The 20,144-nt window shown below is 35.2% G+C and overlaps 1 protein-coding gene across 1 annotated transcript; it reads left to right on the forward strand.

The window, feature by feature from the left end:
• Positions 1-8,483: 8,483 nt before the first annotated feature.
• LOC142617156 (uncharacterized) lies at positions 8,484-19,811 on the forward strand. Its single transcript, XM_075789877.1, has 7 exons — positions 8,484-8,624; positions 9,993-10,087; positions 16,978-17,239; positions 17,338-17,534; positions 18,370-18,557; positions 19,033-19,333; positions 19,410-19,811. The coding sequence occupies exons 1-6, from the start codon at positions 8,622-8,624 to the stop codon at positions 19,317-19,319; spliced, it is 1,032 nt and encodes a 343-aa protein (XP_075645992.1). The 5' UTR covers positions 8,484-8,621; the 3' UTR covers positions 19,320-19,333; positions 19,410-19,811.
• Positions 19,812-20,144: the final 333 nt, after the last annotated feature.

Below are 20,144 nucleotides of genomic sequence, written 5' to 3' on the forward strand. Positions count from 1 at the left end.
TCTATGGATTAGCCAAGTTTATAATTCATACACATTCAAGATGCATAGACATTTGGTAGCCATTCAGCATGATAGAACACAATGTACGCATTAAAAAAGAAGCAAATTAAAATCCATTAATCCACTATACATTGATTCACATATTGAAATGGTATTTGTGACAAATGGATAGCCACCATCCCATTGTAATGTCTACAAGCCAATAAAGCCTTTTCACGTTAACTACTCCTAACTTGCAAGAGAGTTTCTTATATTTTTTGTCACATAATCCGTATGATTGATTTGATTATGTTTCTTTTTTCAAATAATTGTCAAACAACATCTACTAGGTTTAGAATCAAACTAAACTAAATAACAGAACCTAAACCCTCCTTAAAGTTGACCACACATCAATACTAAACACCAAAAAAATGCTCCATTTTCCATTTACCTAAAAGCCCTTCACTAGCCATTAACAATTATTTTTAAAGCAACCAAAGAAACCCAAAACAAAACCAAATCCCGACAACCATAAAACCCAAAAAAAATCCCTTTTTTTCCACTCACCCAAAATCTCATAAAAAAAAAAAAAAAAACAACAACAACAACAATAGTCACAAGAAACTTCAACAAACAAAAGCAATAGCAGCAAAGAATACCCATAACCCCGTTTTTCTAAACTCGACTATAGCTAATTAGAAAAATGATTTCAAATTATTGAAGTTGCATACCAGTTTGATTTTAGCTTTTGTGAGAGAAATCTGTAATTGTTTTTGTGAAAGAGAGATATCTGCCATTTGAGAGAGAAAAATTCTTTCTTTGGGCCGATGTTCTCACAAGTTCTAAAACTTGAGAAAAAATCAAGAAGAATCTAAGAAGAAATTAAGAGGTAGAGACCCTTTCATCTGTTCTATGAGAAGAAACAGAGAGAGAATGTGAGTTACTAGAAGAAATAGAGCAAAGAAGAGAGAGAAAGAATTGATATAAAAATGAGTTGCTAGAATTTTTTAATAAAAGATATCTAGCTGCTAATCTACAGTAACCCATTAGGGTTGGACAGTTACTATACATGAGCAAAAAAAATTTAAGGTTTAGAGCATTTCCAATAGGCTCTTTAAAGCCAATTTTAGAGAACCAACAAACAAAAAACACACTCTAATAGCCTTTCCATCTCTTTTTTTTTGTTTAGAGTTGCTACAGTAGCTCTCTTGAAGAACAGAGTACTGTAGTATTTATAGTAGCATTTTCATACATTATTATCACTTAAAATAATCACCAGGTAGAATAAAAAATAATTTCTTTCTCTTTCCTCCCTTTTCTTTCTTCTTCAATCTCTCTTTCTCCTTAGAAAAAACTCTCTTTGCTTCCCATCAAAAAACAACAGGGAAAAAACTCTCTCACGTAGAATTTTTGAAGCTTTCTCTCACAAAACAATCCGCCTACATCTTTTAACCCCCAAATCGTGGCTCAACCACCTGTGAAAGAGAACAGAGATCTAAGAACATTAGCTCAACAACAGCCCAAAATTTAATTTCATGGGTTTTGTATCATGTTTGAATTTATTGGCTTATTCTAGATTTGGTGGTTTTACATGATTTCTTATTGCTACTATTTGGATTTAGGTTCTGGATTTCTAAGAGACCATAGATGCACACTGCACCGAATCAGCAAGTCCACCAAAGTGGCAGCAACTTCTCCATACAAGAAGACATTCTTTTAGTGTCTGTCATTCATAATATCAACCAAGATATAGTGCACAGTAATATAAACAAAAACGCCAAACAGATTAGTTGAGAAATTAAGAATACTACCACAAGTGGAAGATCTTCACTTCTGACCATACGACAGGTTCTCTTATGAAATGATGGTCAGTAATTCAACTTTGCACCAATAAGTTTTGTGGGTTTTTGTCACAAATTGTCGAAGAATGAAAGTAGTAAGCTGTAGAAGACAAGGTAAATCTTATAAAGAAATTTGTGTTAATTTACTCATTTGTTCTAACTGTTTCAAGATAGTAACTATAATCTATTTGTTAATTTTTCAGATTAATGCAACAAGAAAACTTTATCAAGTAATCCAGGGCTCCAAATTTTAATATGAACATTGTTGAAATTTGTTAAAGCATTCATCAAAATGGTTGGTTATTGTTAACAATCAGCAACCGAAAAGAAGGATATTTGAAGCATCTTCACCTTCTAACCTAGAGCTTGAACATTTAGAGGATGATAATATTCTACAGTTTTGATTGTAAACTTTGAGAGACCCACTAGGGGTGAAGGCTGAAAAGGAAAGGTTGAAGAAACAAAAGTGCAAAGAATTATGACTTCTCATATGGAAGATGTACTGAATGTCATGATGGAAGAAAGAAGAAAAATGAATGAGATGAAAATGGCTTGTGTTGAGAAAGAACGTCTTGCAGACCATGAGCAAGAGATGGCTCGAATTCATCTTAAGGATAAAAAACTTGAAATGGAAAAAATGAAAATAGAATTGGATATGAAAAAATTGAAAGAGGAAAATGAAATGGAAAAATTAAGAATGGAAAAACTGAAGGACAATGAAATTGAGAAATTTAGAATTAAATAGGCGATGGAGGAAACCAAGATTATGATGATGGATGTAAGTACATTGTCTTTAATGCAACAAGAATATATTTGTCAAAAACTGAGATTATGATGATGGATGTAAGTATGTTGTCTTTAGTGCAACAAGAATATATTTGTCAGCGCCAAATAAAGATCCTTGAAAAACGAAGATCTAGTCATTAGACTATTATATTTATCAATGCTCCTGTTTTGTATGATTTAGAAAGCACTTTAAACTGTTTTTTATTACAATATGATCCTACTAACTAAGGATATATGTTAGGTCATTCACTTTTTCTTTACTGTAATGTTATCCTACTGTACCATATACATATTGTTGAACAAAACATTGAACAAAAGAGCTTTTATTAAAAATTGGATTTCTTTGAATTACAACACTTTACAAAGACAAATGCTTGACTTACATACACTAACACTAGTACACTACACACACGACACTTAATTCACCAAATACACTTGCACACACCTCAATTTTTTAGACACCTACTACTACTTCTTTAGACTTTGCTTCACTCTACACACTTGGCTTATGACACATCATTTCACACTTCTTTAATTCACCTCACACTACACTTCACTTCACATCATTCCACACACCACGACATGGGCACCGTCAATCCTATTTATACTAGATTAAGTCAGTTAGCAAACCGACTTTGAAATCTTTGAACCATTCTAACAGCAAGTATTTTCCTACAAGCTTCTAGACTATTCTATAAACATGTGGCTGAAATTAAATTATGCAAGTAAGGCTGCGTTTGTTTCGGCAGTAAATAGTTTCCGGGTGTAAAATGATTTCAGCTGAAAACATTTTCGGGAAAAGAAAATATTTTTAGGTGTTTGGTAACATTTGAAAAAATACTTTGAAATTTTTTTTCAGGTGTTTGGTTGTCATCTTGAAAATATTATAGAAAATGCATTTTGTATTTATTGCTCACATTTTCTCACATTTTCTTAGCTTCCAATCAATATATAAAAATCTTTTCTCAGATAAACACAGAACAATCAAAGCCAAAAAAAAAAATCATCAACTTTGGGAGAGAAGAAGGAAGAGAGAGAGAGGAGAGATCGTGCGATCGAAGGATTCGATCGCGCGGCGGAGGCTTCGATCGCGCGATCGTCGCGCGGCGGAGGCTTCGATCGCGCGATCGTCGCGCGGCGGAGGCTTCGATCGCGCGATCGACGGCGGCGGAGGCTTCGATCGCGCGATGGACGGCGGCAGAGGCTTCAATCGCGCGATGGACGGCGAAGGCGAGATCGCGCGGTGGACGGCGAAGGTTCGATCGCGCGGTGGAGGCTTCGATCTCTGCTTGATCGCGCGGTGGGGATCGATCTTTGCTTGATCGTGCGGCGTTGGATCGATCTTTGCTTGATCGGCGGTGCGAGGCACGGCTCGGACGGCGAGATTGCGCGGCGTTTGGGCTGGCCGGAGCTTGGCTAGGCTGGCTGGAGTTTGGCTGAGGTGAGCTTGGAGATGAGTTTTGGACTGTGTGAGGAGTGTGCTGAGCTCTCTCTCTTCAAGTGTGATTTCCGGAAATCGTTTGAAGGTAAAATCAAAGTGGAAACGATTTTCCGTTAGAAAGGGCTGATTTTCCGGTCAAACTGGAAACGATTTTCCGTTGACCGAATTTTCCGTGGCTGCCAAACAGAAGGAAACGCGTAAAATGATTTCCTGAAACTGTTTTCAGTCCAAACAAACGCAGCCTAAATTCTAGAGAATTTAACTCTAGAAATTTCTAGAGAGATGTAGTGTTGATTTTTAACACATATATCCAAGATGATGTTCAACTTTACAGCTAATTTTTATTAGCTTTTAAAATGTAAAGCTTCTTTTGTATCAGTAGCTTGCTATAATAAAACAGGCAAGTTTAGACTGTTTAGTGTTTAGTATTAACTATCAAATGTCAAATTTCTTTTTGTATTGTTGATTTTGTTCTTTAATGTAGTACTAATGAGATTCATATATGATTCCCATATACAGGGAACTCTAGTAGTGAAGATAGTTTCCCTTCATGATACATACATACATACATATATACATACATACATACATATAGAGAGAGAAATGAGTTCAAGTTACACGTGATGTAACTCTTATAAACTTACACCTTTTTTATACCGTAGATTTCTAAGAAATCTAACAGTTAACAAAATATCATTAAATGCTATTATTTTCTACCTTATCACCTAATTAATACTAGCATTCTCTCTCTCTTTCTCTCTCTCCTTATTTATTGCTTTCCACTAGATAATGGGCATTGACACTCCAAAAAGATTTGAGGCAGCCCAAGACTCTTGATTCGTTGTTCATGCAAGATAATATACTCATCTGTTGTGGTGCTAGGTCTTATATTTTAGGGCATTGGTGAAAGTAGTTGTTTGATATACAATTGCAGCGAGCAGGGATGTCATGTGTGTGTGTGTGTGTGTGTGTATGCAACTTATTTGAAATTTCAAGAACAACCTTCATTACGGGGGAAAATCATCTTGTACTATAGAAGATTATCTCGTGTAATTCCCATTAGCTTTGCACTAGTTCTTAATATCCAAGATGATGTTAAACCATACTAGCTAATTTTTATAAATTGTATTGAACGTCATGTCTAACAAAGTATTTGTCCAAATCGAGAATGAAAAATATTAATGAATTTTTAGGGAAAAACTAATGAGTTAACTCATTCCAAATTACATAGAATTTTTTAAGGACTTGCAAAAGATTGACATAAATGAAGAGAAATTTTAAATTACAATAAAGAGTAATAACATAAAAACATAATGCGAGCATAATATTAAAATTAGATGATCCTACAATTTGTTGTATTGTTGCCACAAGTGCTCCATGAGATTTGATTGGGGTTGAGAGTGAGATAAAAAATATGATAGCTTATTGTTTGGAGATTTTAAAATATAGCTGTTGGGAATGAATAGAGCTAGATGAAGAATAAAGAAATATTAAAAAGAGAATGAAGAAATAATATTTAAATAAAATAAAGAAATGACAGAGAGTTTGTTAGAAAGTGTATTTAAAAAAGTAGGTAGATAAAAGGAAAAAAAAAATATTGTTCACTCTCCAAACAATACAAAAATTTGGAGAAGCTATTGGAGATGCTCTTAAAGAGACTGCTAGATTAATATTTTGTGGGTTCACTCTCTACAATAAAGAGTGTGGTCCCCAAACCTACTTGGGCAATGGTATTGAGCGAATGATTAGGGCTCTAATTTATTTATTTGTGGGCTTTCTAGCAATCCTACAGGTAGAGCTCTAAGCATCATCTAGATAATCTCCACTATATATGTCTAGAGAACCCTTTTTGACATACCAGCCTCACCCTTTTGCCCTTCTTCTTCCTCTTTATTTCCCCACACTCCCTTACTTTTGTGCGTATTCCCTCTTTTCCCTATGTATTCCCAATGTTTTCCCAACCACTTTTACTTGTTTGCCTTCTCACCCCTTATATAGTCTCTCATTAGTGGGGCATTCATCATTATTTTTTCACCAATTTTCATGCATTTCCACTTTTTATAGAATCCTAAGGGATCATCATGCCTTTTGAGGTTTCTCTTGAAACTTGTTCTAAACGTCAAATAACATTCGGTAGTGAGTTTCCCAATCGCACTAACAACTCTTGGTAACCGACCTTAGTTTAATTGATTCTTCATCAATTTTCCATCATCTCATCAATAGGTGGTAGCCCGAGTGTTATGGGTTTCCCCTAAATGATACTTTTTATGTCCCAATACACTCGTTATCGGGCTGAGCCCACTCCAACTGAGTTGGAGGTCCACTTTCCTCTTATGGGCCAGTTTTAGGCTACTCAGGCTGATCTTGGGCCTTAGTTAAACGGATCGGTAGTAATTTCTTGGGCTCGAGCCCCCCATAGAAAGGATTTTGTGTTTAGCTCTGTGATTGGAGATGCTCTAAAATTGCATTTTAAGCATAGTTTTTATCTTCCAAGCTGAATCTTGCTACTAATATTCCTTTGAAGGATAGCATCCACATTGGTGGAACTATTTTTTTAGCTATTTGGTACCACAAAAAGCTACTTTATCACTTTTACCTTCCCACTTTACAAAACATCCAACATCAGTGGTTTTATTTTAGTTTTTAATACAATAAAATAATATAAATACTACAATAAAAATAATATTTCATCCAATAGCTAAAACACAACTACAACCACCATCAAAGCCATGAAACCACCACACAACCACAACCCCACCATTATAACCAATACCCATAAAAAACTAGCAAAGAAGAACCAAAAAAAAGAGAGTAGGAAAACCAGGAAAAAAAACAAGTAGAGCTATCAGCAAAACCCTAGAATAGAAAAACCAGAAAAAAAAACCCATAGATTAACAACAACCAGCAAAAATCCAACCTGGAACACAAATTGAGAGGTTGAAAACCCATGCCCGAAACACACGAAAGAGGCTGAAACCCATGCCCAATACACCAACCCAAACCAAAACCCATGCCCGAAACACAAACACAACCTAAAACCTAGCTCGAAATCCACGTAGAAACTCATACCAAAAAAACACAAACACAAACACTGAAAATGGGTCAGCAATAGAGACTTGGGGCTTGCATTGGCGACGAGTTGAGGAAGAATGACGATTGAGCTAGGCAGGGATAGAGGAAAAGAGAATCAAAGAGATTGGGGGAAACGAAGAGTCTGTAACGGGAAGGAAAAAAAAAACAAAAAGGGAAAGAGACATTATTTTAATGAGAGGTTTAATATAATATAATATATATATATATATATATATATATATATATATATATATATATATATATATATTAGCTTCTTGTTATAGTGCACAACTATAAATAGCTGTGCACTGTAGATAAGGAGCTAAAATTTTTTAATTTAGCTTCACTATTACAGTTTACTTTTTAGAATTGGTTATACTAAAAAGTCATATTACTATTTCTAAAATTGGTGGTGCTAAAAATAACAATATGGTTTTTTAGCACCACCAATAATAATTCTAATCTCTTTTGCTACACAACATCATGTTTCTATCACGTAATCTACAGCTTCACAATTTCCTTAAACACTGTTATCTCATAATCAACCTGTGATATTATAATATTGGTCAATCTTATAGGCTGACGTAATTAACATTTTCCATTTTTCTCCGGCCACATAATCTTCTTTAGATATTTGGATTGCTAAAGATTAGAATCTTCCTCATTGCTACCATTGAAAATAGAGATTTTAAATTTAAAAAAAAAAACATAATTTTGAATTCGTCAATGATGAAAATGGATTATTCCATCAACTTTTAAGAGTAATATATATAAATTCAATAAAAAAAAAAGAAGGAATTTATTTGATTACATTTCAATTGGTTCAATTTCATTCTTTTCCCCTCTTTCAAACAAGTGAGGATATGTGTTTTTCAAAAAAAAAAAAAAAAAAAAAAAGGTGAGGATATGTGAGTTATAGTTAACGCTCTGTTTGTTTCAGCAATGATATTTTTTAGAAAATGAGTTATTTTCTAAAAAGCATTTTCTATAAAACTATCTCATTTTCTAATGTTTGGTAGCAACTTTAAATGAGTTGAAAAACAACTTCATAACTTCTCTTATTTAGCTTGCTGTGAGATAGAGTTGTTTTCCAAAAAAATTTAATGGAAAACAATCTCAAAAAATAAGTCATACTTTTTATGTTGACCAAAGATAGTTTTCCTTTGACTCATCTTTTTTTATGCTACCAAACACTGAAAAACAAGGAAAACTATCTTTACACAAAGTTTCCCATTGAAACAAACGGAGCGTAAATGGGTTATGTACTCTCCCACTTCTCTCATCAGTTAGGTATCAAACCAAAGAAAAGAAGAGAGATTTAAAATTTAAAAAAAAAAAAAAAAAAAACTTTGGTAGTTGGTTATTTCTACTCTCCAACCGAGGCCTCAGGCCCAATTCATCTCTCTCTCTCTCTCTCTCTCTCTCTTTCTCTCTCCGCCATTTCTGTTTAATTCTTGTGAAATCTGAAGGCTCCATCGGCCAATTTTTCCCTTCCAAGCAAAATGGTAAAACACTCTTCTCTCTCTCTCTCTCTCACATTCGGTCTTTCACTTGTGTAAATCTTTGATCTTTTTGAAGCTGCATTTATGTTAGTCAACAATGAAAATCTTTATTTGACTTTTCCTTTAGAAAGTACAGGCAAATATAAAACTCTCTAAGCTTTGAGTTTCAAAGTGCATCATTGATGCTGTTCTTTACATCTTGTTGATGTTGACTAGCTTTCTTCATCTATTGGTCAGATTATTACTATTCTGGGTTTTTTTTTTTTTAGAACGGTTGATTGTTTCTTGGATGACCCAGTTTTGTGCTTCATGTTTAATTTTCATATGAATCTTTATTTGGTCTTGAAGTAAGGCCAGGACCATAGGATCTTATTAGTTATCAACTGGGAAAGGAGAACTGTATCTGTATATGTGTCATTGTTCTTGAATTCTTGTGATGATGATAAGTGAAAGTAAGCACAAAGATTCGATGTAGATACAATAAATATGTAAGTAGGAACTTGCAATTTAAGCTGCTATTGAAGTTCTTGTTCTACCTTATAAAGGTGTCTCTTTGTTCCGTCTATGAGCTTTGGTCATTTGATTTCTTTGAATAGATATGGGGCATATTGCTTGTCCTGTGGATAGCAATAAAACAGTTAATCTTTTACAAGGAAAATTAAATAAATTCAAGCATGTAATTCATTGGTCAAAAACAACCACATAGTTTGATTTAATTGGGGATCCTAAGATACAATGCCTAAAGACTTGTACCTTAGTTTTACCGTGTTTTATATGATGTTTAGTTACCTAAATTTGAGATTCAGCACCATTGAACAGTGATGATTTTGATTTAACTGTCGAAGTATTTAATCGTTATTTATGATGCCCTCTAAGGTAAGTGGTTATGAAAGTTTTAAGGGGAGCTGTTAAGACTGTAAAGGGTGATAATAACAGGAGGATGATGATTGGAAAAGATGATGTAGTATCTTCTTTAAAGAATATCTACTATACAGATTGAGGAACATTTAGGTTTTAATTGATGGATATGTTAATAGGGTAAATGTTTCTTCGAAGTTGGTGTTTTGAGGGCTGTGTACGGAATATGTTGGATCTGAAGTTGATGTTTCTTCGAACCTTATTTGAATGGATGGTTGCGCCCAGATTGTTTTTTTTTTTCCCCTAATCTTTTTTGATTTGGTTGATCATTGCAATTTTAGAATTTAATTGTGGATGAACCTATAGTGTACTCCCTGTTGTTTTCCAGCAGTAGAAGCTAAAGTGTTTGTTTTGATGAAATGAATGATACTATTATGTTCCAATATAAAATTCTGTATCATCTTTTGGTAGACCTAATTCTAACTTTTAGTTTTTGAGTCATTTTTTGATCAGATGATCACTCGCTATTGGATTGCTTTCATTGTGGTGCTTTCATGTCTTCTCGGAGTTTTAGATGCCAGCGCAGGTGATGCCGATCCACGTTATAGGTAATTTTGCTTCCATTTTCTCCTAAAACTTGTTTGAAGGTATAATGGTGCTCGCTGAGCTCCATTGTAAGAGTTCCCCCCTTACATGCAACTGTGCCCTTGTTTTTGTGCATTTTGTCCATGCCTATGTCCTTAACCGTGTTATTCTCTAGATTTTATCAAAATAACAGGCTTGATATTCTCACAAACTTGTTTAGGAAATTGCTAAAAACTCAAGTATTGGTTGGCTTGATTGCCAACGAAATAGAGCATGGGGAGACCAAGCATCTTTTATGGAATAAATTTACTCTTACATTTGACATTTTTTTAATAATTAGAGGAGAAAATAATTATTAATCTATATATTCCCTATGATAAAAGACATGTTTGAATCATTTCATGAAACCTTTATTTAGTGGTAGAAATGTTGCTTAACCCATGAGTTTTGAACTGTAGCTCTTTTATTTAGATTTATGTATGGACAAAATATATAACATTGGCTTCCAACATATAATTACATGTTTGCAATTGGGTTCAATTAAAAACCTATCTGATACCTTAAAGTCGCAGCTGGACCTTTCACCTAAAGCATGGTCTTCACTAATTATACTAGTAAGCGTGAAACAATTTCATGACTGCAAGATTGACCAAAAAGCTAGGTCCTGTGTAAGGTATTTTGTTTAATTATAAAAAAAGAAAAATTGTTAATGGATTTTCAATCAAACCATGTCTTTTGAGCATTTATTTTTTAAGGTTTTATTTGCTCACCAGATTGAATAATTTTGTCATACGAACCATGTGGTAAAACAACAGGTGACTGGCCTCTAGTAATGGAAGGATGCAAGAAAACTATCCCAGACACTTAAATATTCCATTTTTGCTTAATTACAAAGATTAGCTCTTCCTCTATTTCATGAAAGGTAGTGACATTAATCGAATTGTTAGCCACATTAAATGATTGACCTTATTGAGTGAAGAACAAAAAGATGCATTGGGATTTGATCAAAGTGTATCCACTTCTTTCTTTCTTTCTTTTTTTTTGGGGGGCCGGGTGGGAGGAGAGGATGTAATATGCATCCATGATTGCTAATCTTGGAACTGGTTTCAAGTTTCAATTATACTTCTTTCTCAAAAAAAAAAAAAAAAAAGTTTCAATTATACTTATTTGAAGAATATTTTTTCCATTGATAATTTACTTATTTGAAGAATCGTGCAAACCATTTACTAAGGCTAAACAAACTTTAAGTGGAGTGATGCGTTTACTTTTTAGTTTTAACTGTCTTATTATAGGCATCCACGATTACTAATCTTGCAACTGGTTTCAAGTTTCAATTATAATTATATTTGAAGAATCATGCAAACCATTTACTGAGGCTAAGCAAACTTTAAGTGGAGTGATGCATTTACTTTTTAGTTTTAAATGTCTTATTTGTCATTGCAAGACAGGTGGTGTGGGGGGGGGGGGGCAGGGGTTGGAGGTTGATTGGCTCAAACAATTTCAATGGTTACTTGTGCATGGTTGCATTTTAGTTTGTGCAGATACAGTTAGGAGAAGCTAGATTGTTCAGATGATGTGTCCTCTGCCTTTTGTGTTTCAATATCTATCAATTTTTAAGTGATTTTCTTTTATACATAGAATGCTCAAGGAATATACACTATCTCCGTAGTTTCTGATAATTTAAGAAAAATAATAATTAGAGGAATAGGAGAATGCATTTTGTCTGTACTGACTAGAAACATATAAATCTGATCCCCTGATTGCTTCCCCTGTTCACTCTCCGGCTATTGCCAATCCTTGATGAATAGTTTAGCTTTAGTGCTTGGTTAAAATCCTTGAAAATGTTGGCAAACTATTTCCTGTGCTTTCTTTGAAGAATTTTGTTGGTTTCTTGTTCAAAGCATTTGTAGTAGAAGGTGGGACAATTGATTTCTCTTTAATGTTGTGGACATTTTATTTTCTTTATTTGTTCCACTCTTTCTTGTTTTGTTTTCTAATCCTCATTTGAAGATGGACTTTGCTGTTCTCTTTGAGGACAAATGAAATCTTCTGAAGTGACTTGAATCATATAACTTACAAAAATTATGTGCTAGTAATAAGTTGTGTGGTTCTCTTGGAAGACTGCCAAGTTGCCAGTTAGGTACTTAGATTTCGTATGACAGTTTAGAACTGCTCATTGGACTGGATGAAGTGAATATGAAGAAAGAGTGAGTACTCTATTGATGTTTGAAAAAAGAAACAGATGCTGCTAGTAAAATTCTTTTTTGATAAGTCCCGAAAGATGGTTATTGGTTAATGATATCATCATTGGTGAGATGCTGCTAGTAAAATTCTGGAACCTGTTTTCTTGAAGAATAACCCTTCTTTGCCTTGTCTCCATTAGTCTACACCACCAACCTCAACCTCAACCTCAACCTCAACTATGAAGTTGACCCTTCAATGTGAGTTTGTCAAGCATTGAAATAACCGCATATTGGAATCCCCTTCCTGCAGCCATTGCAGCCTAGACTTCTATCACCAATTGATTTCCTCTAAACGTGCCACCCTTGCTAGTTTAGATTTTAAATTCTGCATGTTCATTCTGCTCTCCATTGATAGCATTTTACTCTTTTCCTTCCTATCCAGTGGTCTTAGTTCTTCCAAAAAAAAAAAAAATTTCCACATTTTCGAGGGCTTCTCCATTCCACACTAGAAGATCATCCTTAAAAGCCCATAAATTTTTAGTTAGCACAAAGGTGGGTAAGCTTTGAAACTTGTAACACTCCCACTATGTTCGAACTGAATCTAAAAGAATTTCCATCTTTCAGCCACATGTTCTTAAAGTGGAAGGGCCCCTTTCCCCTGAGAAGACCACTACAATCCTGTTAGAATTGTGGTTTATTCACTTAACCATATTTCTAACAAATTCAACAGCAAAGGGCTATGACCCAAGGTAGCTTTTGGTAACAATCTTTGAAAATCATCACTAAATGTTCTTTCCACTCAATTGAGATCAAGAATCTATCAGTACAAGGAACAGATGGTCTTTCCTGGTTATGGGACCAACTATGTATGCCTCCTTTTAAAGATAAATCCACTATATTCATCTCACCAATAAAACCTGAAAATTCCAGCATAGCAGTTGTACATCTATCAGCTCCATTCCTCTCACTAGGAAATTGTAAAATGTGAAAATCTCCAGCTAAGCAACAAGGGGCACCAACATTATATGCTACCTCTTTCAGCTTGAACCAAGATTGCCACCTCTCCCTATTATTGTTGGGACCATATTCTCTTTTTTTGTTTGTGTGTGTGTGTGTGTGTGTTTTTTAAGTATCGTTGGGACCATGAACTCCAGTAAACAACCAATCAAAGCCATCTTCTACATTATAAAAGAGACAAAAGATAGAATAAGGTCCCTGCCAGGAGCCTTGTTTCCCAAAACTCGTCTTTCCCATAACACAAGGATCCCTCCTGCAGTTCCATTGTCCCCCAGTTCCTCCCACTCTACAAAAGGGCCTCCCCAAATACTCCTCACCAAACCACCTGACACACTATCAAACACGGTTTCCTGCAAGCAAATGATATCACCCTTCCAATCTCGCAAACAGTTTCTCTCTTTTGAGGGTTATTCAACCCCTAACATTCTAACTGATGATCGTCATCTTCATTAATGAAACTGTATTAGCCCTGCTCATCTTTTGCTTTCTGATATCTTACTGGTTCCACTTCTAGCATCGTAGTATACTGATGATAATAGGATCCTAAGCTCCCTCAAGCCTTTTGTGGAAGAACCTGAGATTTTTCACCTTTCCTTTTTTTTTTTTTTGATAGGTCACGAAAAATTTTATTAAGAAAAAAGAGCCAGCCCAAGTACATTAGGGATGTACTATGGAGGCAAAAATCAAGAACCAAAATTACAATGATCAAGGAAACCAGGAAGGGAAAAACAAGAAGAATGTGATGGAGTCATACTTCATATGAGTAGGGTGTGAAAGAAAAAAGATTTAATCTCTAACAAGAACTGTTCGCGTCCCTCAAAGAATCTAGCATTTCTTTCACTCCAAATACACCACATCAAGTAATGAGGCACAAGTCTCCAAAAATCTATATTGCGATGTCGCCTGAATTTACCTTGCCTAGACTCAAACAGCTAAATTACCTTATGTGGCATAACCCAGTGAAGTCCAAACAAACATAACACCAAAGACCACAGCTCAAAAGCTACGAGGCAATGAAGCAGAAGATGATCCACCGACTTGCCACACCTCTTACACATGTAACACCAATCGAGAACAATAATATGCCTTTTACAAAGGTTATCAGTAGTAAGAATCTTATCTAAAGAAGCTAACCATGAAAAGAAAGCCACCCTTAGGGGAACCTTTGATTGCCACCACCAACCTCCAAGGAAAAGAGAGAGTATGAGGGTAGAAAAAAAAGATAAAAACCTCCAATCCCAAAACCTCCGCCCTTTGTTGGCTTTCAACAAACCTTATCAAGATCACAACCCCCTGCACTTTTGAAGAATAAACAGTGTCCATAAATCGATCAAAACACTCTTCCTCCCAATCTTGCGTGGACGACGAAAATGAAAATTCCAATAAATCCTCCGACTAGCCCAACACGTAACCTTTGCCACTGAAGAGTCCTTTGTCCTACTAAAACAACAAAGTTCTAGAAAAGTCTCTTTGAGAGTACAATCCCCACACCACACATGCTTCCAAAACTTCACTCTATTACCATCACCCACATCATACTGTAGGAGTTTAGAGAAGTTCAACCAGCCACTTCTAATAAACCTCCAAGAGGCTAACACCATACGCACTTGTCACCTTTTTTGCGCCCTAACCACCCCAAACATTCCCATATTTTGCCTCTATAACTCTCCATAGCGCATATGTCTCTAAACCATACCTTCACAACCACTTGCCCAACTAGGCAGAGTTAAAACTTCTCAATCGTCTTATACCTAACCCCCCCAACCTGTATTGGCTTACAAACCTTAGCCCATTTCACCAGATGTAATTTAGAACCACCACTAATACCACTCCAAAGAAAATCTCTTCGTAATTTCTCAATGTGATTGGCAACCTTTCCAGGTATAGGAAGAATGGAAATGAAATATGTAGGAAAGGAGGGGAGGGTACTTTTAATAAGAGTCAACTTACCCCTCTTAGATAAATAAAGTCTCTTCCATCCTGATAGTCTTCACTCCATCTTCTCTAATATAGGTTCCAAATTGACAACTCCTTAAATTTAACGCCCAAAGGAATTCCCAAATATTTCAAAGGAAGGGAAGAATGCTTACAACTCAACAACCCCACCAACACATCCAAATTATGTACCTCCCCAATTGTTACCAATTCTAATTTCCCCAAATTAATTCTTAAACCTGTCTGTAATTCCCTTTTGGCTCTCTATCAAAGCTATCCATCAATTGGCACCCCAAGATACTCACTGAACGATCAGTTTTTCTCAATACCCATTCTGAAACCTCTAATTTTCCAGGACCTCCCATGCCCTACAAGTAGCACCCCACATCAGTAATTGGGTCCAAACATGGTAACCATTCACACATGCAAGAATTAACTGCAGAAAATTCTGACTGAAGCATCATCCCTCATATATTACCACCAGATTTCTTCCTTGACTCTTAACATTTATCTAGAAAGCATTAATTGCAATCCTCAATGAGAAATATCATTTTTTTTTTCTTTTAATCACATGTGCACACAGTGGGTTTGGAATCCATAAGCTCACCCTGGCCATTTTTATTGGCTAGAAATATCAACTTCCATGTGATATTAAGAATGGTTTTTTAACAAAAAAAAAAAATCAAATTCTGATTGCGAGGTGCTAATACCATTTTAGGATTCTTGAGCAATGCAAACCGGAATGTGTTTACAGTGTGCTACAGTTTTATAGAAAAAACAATTTCATACATTTTTTTTATGACTGTCTGAGTTCGATACTTGTTAGTCAGCATTCAGACACAAGGTCAGATCAGTTTAGGGAAAATGGCTGTGCAGATTTAGCAAAGTTCTTTTCCTCCCCACGCTTGAGCATGGCATCAAACTGATAGATGGTGTTCCTCGCATATCATGAGCATCTGAGCTTTTCATTTACCAATTTTTTTTTCTAACATTAAGACTAATTATTGTTTCTGTCCTTTTTTCAATCTATGCTTTATAGAACTCTTTTGTTAGCTCTATCCTTGTTTTTAAAAACATAAAACTTTTTTTTTTAAGTCTGTTAGAATTATGTGGTTAAATGATTAAATTTACACTTATAAAAAAAATGATTAAATATATCATTTCCTAATAGCTTAAACTTTTGGGATAATTGGTAATTTAACATTATATCAGAGCATGAGATCGTGAAGACAATTGTTAAGTTTTTGGGATATGGTAAATTTAATCATTTAACAACATAATTCTAACAAAGTGCAATGTAAAAAAACCATTTGTTACCTGTTGTGCAGAAGCTTGCTAGATGGTAATTGATGTCCTAGTTATTTTTAGCAGATTTCCTTCTTATCTTGCATTATTGTTCCAATGGCCATGTGTTGTAAATAGCTTCTTTCAATAAATATTGAGAGCCAGTTCACATATTTCAAAACAGACTATTTACTAGCCTTTATTTCTGGATTATTTCAAATGTTTATTATTGTTAATACTTAATACTACTTCTGATCAGCAATATAAATGAGGTGCTGAAGCATTGAAGTGTTTCTATGGTTTTTTTTCTTCCACTCTTTAGATGTTTATAATTTTTCATTGCTCTACAGTTAAGTTGTACAACTGCCTTGAGTATGAGTTATTATAAAGATGACTGGCTCTTTACATTATGATTTTTATATTATAGACAAATTTTCTCTTTTCTACCTATACAACTGATATATAATTTTTTTTTTTTTTAATTTGATATTTAGAGCTTGTGTGAAAAAATGTGAAGAAACTGGATGTATTGGGCAAAAATGCTTTCCACAATGCAAGTTCTCTTCAGAAGGTGTCTCCATTGAGGGTCCATGGTACATGCAAGAACCCTTGTACTTGAGGTGGAAACGATGGGATTGCCAGAGTGATTGCCGGTACTATTGTATGCTTGACAGAGAGGAAGAACGAGAAGAATCTGGTAATGGCCCTGTCAAGTATCATGGTAAATGGCCATTCAAGCGTGTATATGGGATTCAGGTTTGCTTTCAGAGTACTTATTTAATTAAAATATCTTCTATGGGTTTGGTTTTAGACATTATTCTAGTTGTATGTTGACATGTTACACAATCAATTAGGAGCCTCTTTCTGTAGCTTTCTCCGCACTCAACCTTGCAATGCATTTTCATGGCTGGCTATCCTTTTTCATCCTTCTGTACTATAAGTTGCCTCTGAAACAAGATAAGAAGGCATACTATGAATACGCCAGTTTGTGGCATATCTATGGGCTTTTGTCACTGAACTCCTGGTTTTGGAGTGCTGTTTTCCATAGTCGGTAAGCACTTTCAGTCTTCATTTTCTTTTCTCTCTTCTTTTTGTTTATTTTTTATATATTCCTAAAATAAATACATTCCTGCATGTGTTTTGCTTGTCTGTTCAATCACACTGGGAAGGATTTTCTGGCTTAGCCACCCTAGAAGTAGGATGGTGAATTCTTAGCTACCTGGATAATCTGTCTAGATATTTTTACTTTATTGAGGCCCTTAGTAGTCAATGCAGAAATAAAACTTGGTTGAGTTGGGATGACCACTATAACTGTTATAACATCAAAGTGACATGTATTAAAGACATCACTGTCAGTCCTACATAAATCTGATGTGCCTACCTTGTCAAAGCTTCTAGAATAGGACTGTAGGAGTTCGCTCATTAAATTGCCATAAATTCATGATGGTAATGCAATAAAGATGGATGCAGTATATAATATTGTCAGGGTAATAACTTATATATGGGGTTTTTTATTTTTTGCGTAGAGATGTTTTTGCTTTTTTTTTTTTTGCTGGTCTCACGGCACTATTCATGGACTAGCCAACACTTGAAAAACGCGTGAACAGTGTTTTTCCTTTTAAAAAATATTTTGCTACAGTATTTTCAGCAAAATAAGCCGTATCCAAACAGACCCTTAATATTAAATGTTTGATCACTCATAAGAGAAGAGGAACGTATAAGAAACTTCTAATTCCCCCATTCACCTACCATAGACAAAATGGCAGCCAGGCTTTACATCAACAACATGCAGTGGTGTAGGTTTTCTGGTTTTTTGCTTTGCTTTCTCTCTTTTTCTTTTTCCATGTAATCACGGATTATTATTTAGGTTTTCTGTTTAACTGCAGGGATGTGGATTTGACAGAGAAACTGGACTACTCATCTGCAGTGGCATTACTTGGGTACTCCCTCATTCTGGCCATCCTAAGAAGTTTCAATGTGAGAAATGAAGCTGCCAGAGTCATGGTTACTGCTCCACTGCTTGCTTTTGTGACCACCCACATATTGTACCTCAACTTTTATACCCTAGACTATGGTATCATCACTATCTTTTACATGCCCATCTTCTGGGCATTAAAGTTAAATTTTAACAAATACTGTATTTTTGTATAATTTTATCTTCGTATAATTTTATCTTCCTGAAAGATATTTGTTTACCTTGAGATATCAATATAATTGCTCATCACTTGTAGTTTTCTTGACAACTGATTTGGCACATCCTTCTTAGCTGTTTAACTAGGCTTCAGTCTGATGGTGAGTTTATAGTGATGGTGACATATTCCTACCGGGGTTTAGCTACTTTGTCCCTCTACAAGGGCAAAGGGTGCTTCCAGTACCTCCTTTGTAGTAATCAAATTTATAGCACACATGGTGTGGGGAAAGAGGGAGAGAGTGAGCGTATGAATGAAGCGCACTTTAACATTCATTTTCTGTTTTTATTTTTTTTTCCCTGTGACATATGGTTTTGACTTTTTGTTGTGACCTTGACACTTTTATTCAACACTTGGCAGGGTGGAACATGAAAGTGTGTGTTGTCATGGTTGTGGCCCAGCTTCTCCTTTGGGCAGTTTGGGCTGGTGTCACCCACCATCCTTCTCGCTGGAAGCTGTGGGTGGTGGTTGTAGCTGGTGCCCTTGCAATGCTCCTAGAAATATATGATTTCCCTCCATATCAGGGGTTTCTGGATGCTCATGCTCTTTGGCATGCTACTACTATCCCCCTAACCTACATTTGGTGGAGTTTTATCCGAGATGATGCTGAGTTTCTATCCTCTAACCTGCTGAAGAAAACAAAATAGTTTGCTGCAGACATGTAAGTATGAACTCAAGGCTTTGACCGCAGTCTTGTCTATGTTGATTTTTTTTTTTTTTTTTTTTGGTTAGAACAGGAGGATGCTTAGCTTGAAATCCTACTGGGGTAAAAAATCATTCTTTTTGTTGGGATTGGACTGTGTAATGGAAACACAAAGTTGAGCAAGGTGGTGATTCAATTCTTTATTAGACACTGCTGCAACTCCTGGATAGTGTCTTCAGATGAAAGTATTGTATGAGATCTCAATAGTGCCAGATATCATCATCTTGATTGATCTCTAGCTAGACCCAATGATGGGGGATTAAATGTGTCCATGCTTGGTCAGGTGCTCAAAGAGTCCAAACACCTCAAATCTTTTAGTGTTTTGTGATGTGGGATTTTCCTTCTGCTGAATTCAAGTGAATAGCAGCATGTAAAACATTTTTGAGATGGTACGGAATTTTTCTTCTCTACTATATTCAAAGATGAAGATTCAATTGCCAGGAAATTGTATTAAGCTGAACTGCTCTTTCATGTGGAGTAAGACAACCCCATCACAGAAAAGACTGATTGTAAAGCAAATTACTTAATAGAGAACAAGTAATGGTGAATTAATTTCAAGAAAGGAAGAGAAGAATAAAATAAACTTTCAACATACAATCCATAAAAATTAATTTCAAGAAGGCAAAGCTTTGAAGGATGCGGTGATGTACAACTGTGGCCATTGGTGGACAGATAATTGCTACATGCACAACATTTTTACAATATTTTTACAATAAATTATAGGTAGTTAGTTGTTATTAGTTCAAATTTGAACCTAACACTAAAATTA

The sequence above is a fragment of the Castanea sativa genome, chromosome 11 (genome assembly GCF_040712315.1).
Source record: "Castanea sativa cultivar Marrone di Chiusa Pesio chromosome 11, ASM4071231v1".
Lineage (NCBI taxonomy): Eukaryota > Viridiplantae > Streptophyta > Magnoliopsida > Fagales > Fagaceae > Castanea > Castanea sativa.

Bases quoted from the DNA above. Each gene is read 5' to 3' on its own strand.
- LOC142617156 (XM_075789877.1), top strand. The intron at 10,088-16,977 runs GTAATTTTGCTT...TTTGATATTTAG, and splicing joins GATGCCGATCCACGTTATAG to AGCTTGTGTGAAAAAATGTG. The intron at 17,240-17,337 runs GTTTGCTTTCAG...ACAATCAATTAG, and splicing joins AGCGTGTATATGGGATTCAG to GAGCCTCTTTCTGTAGCTTT.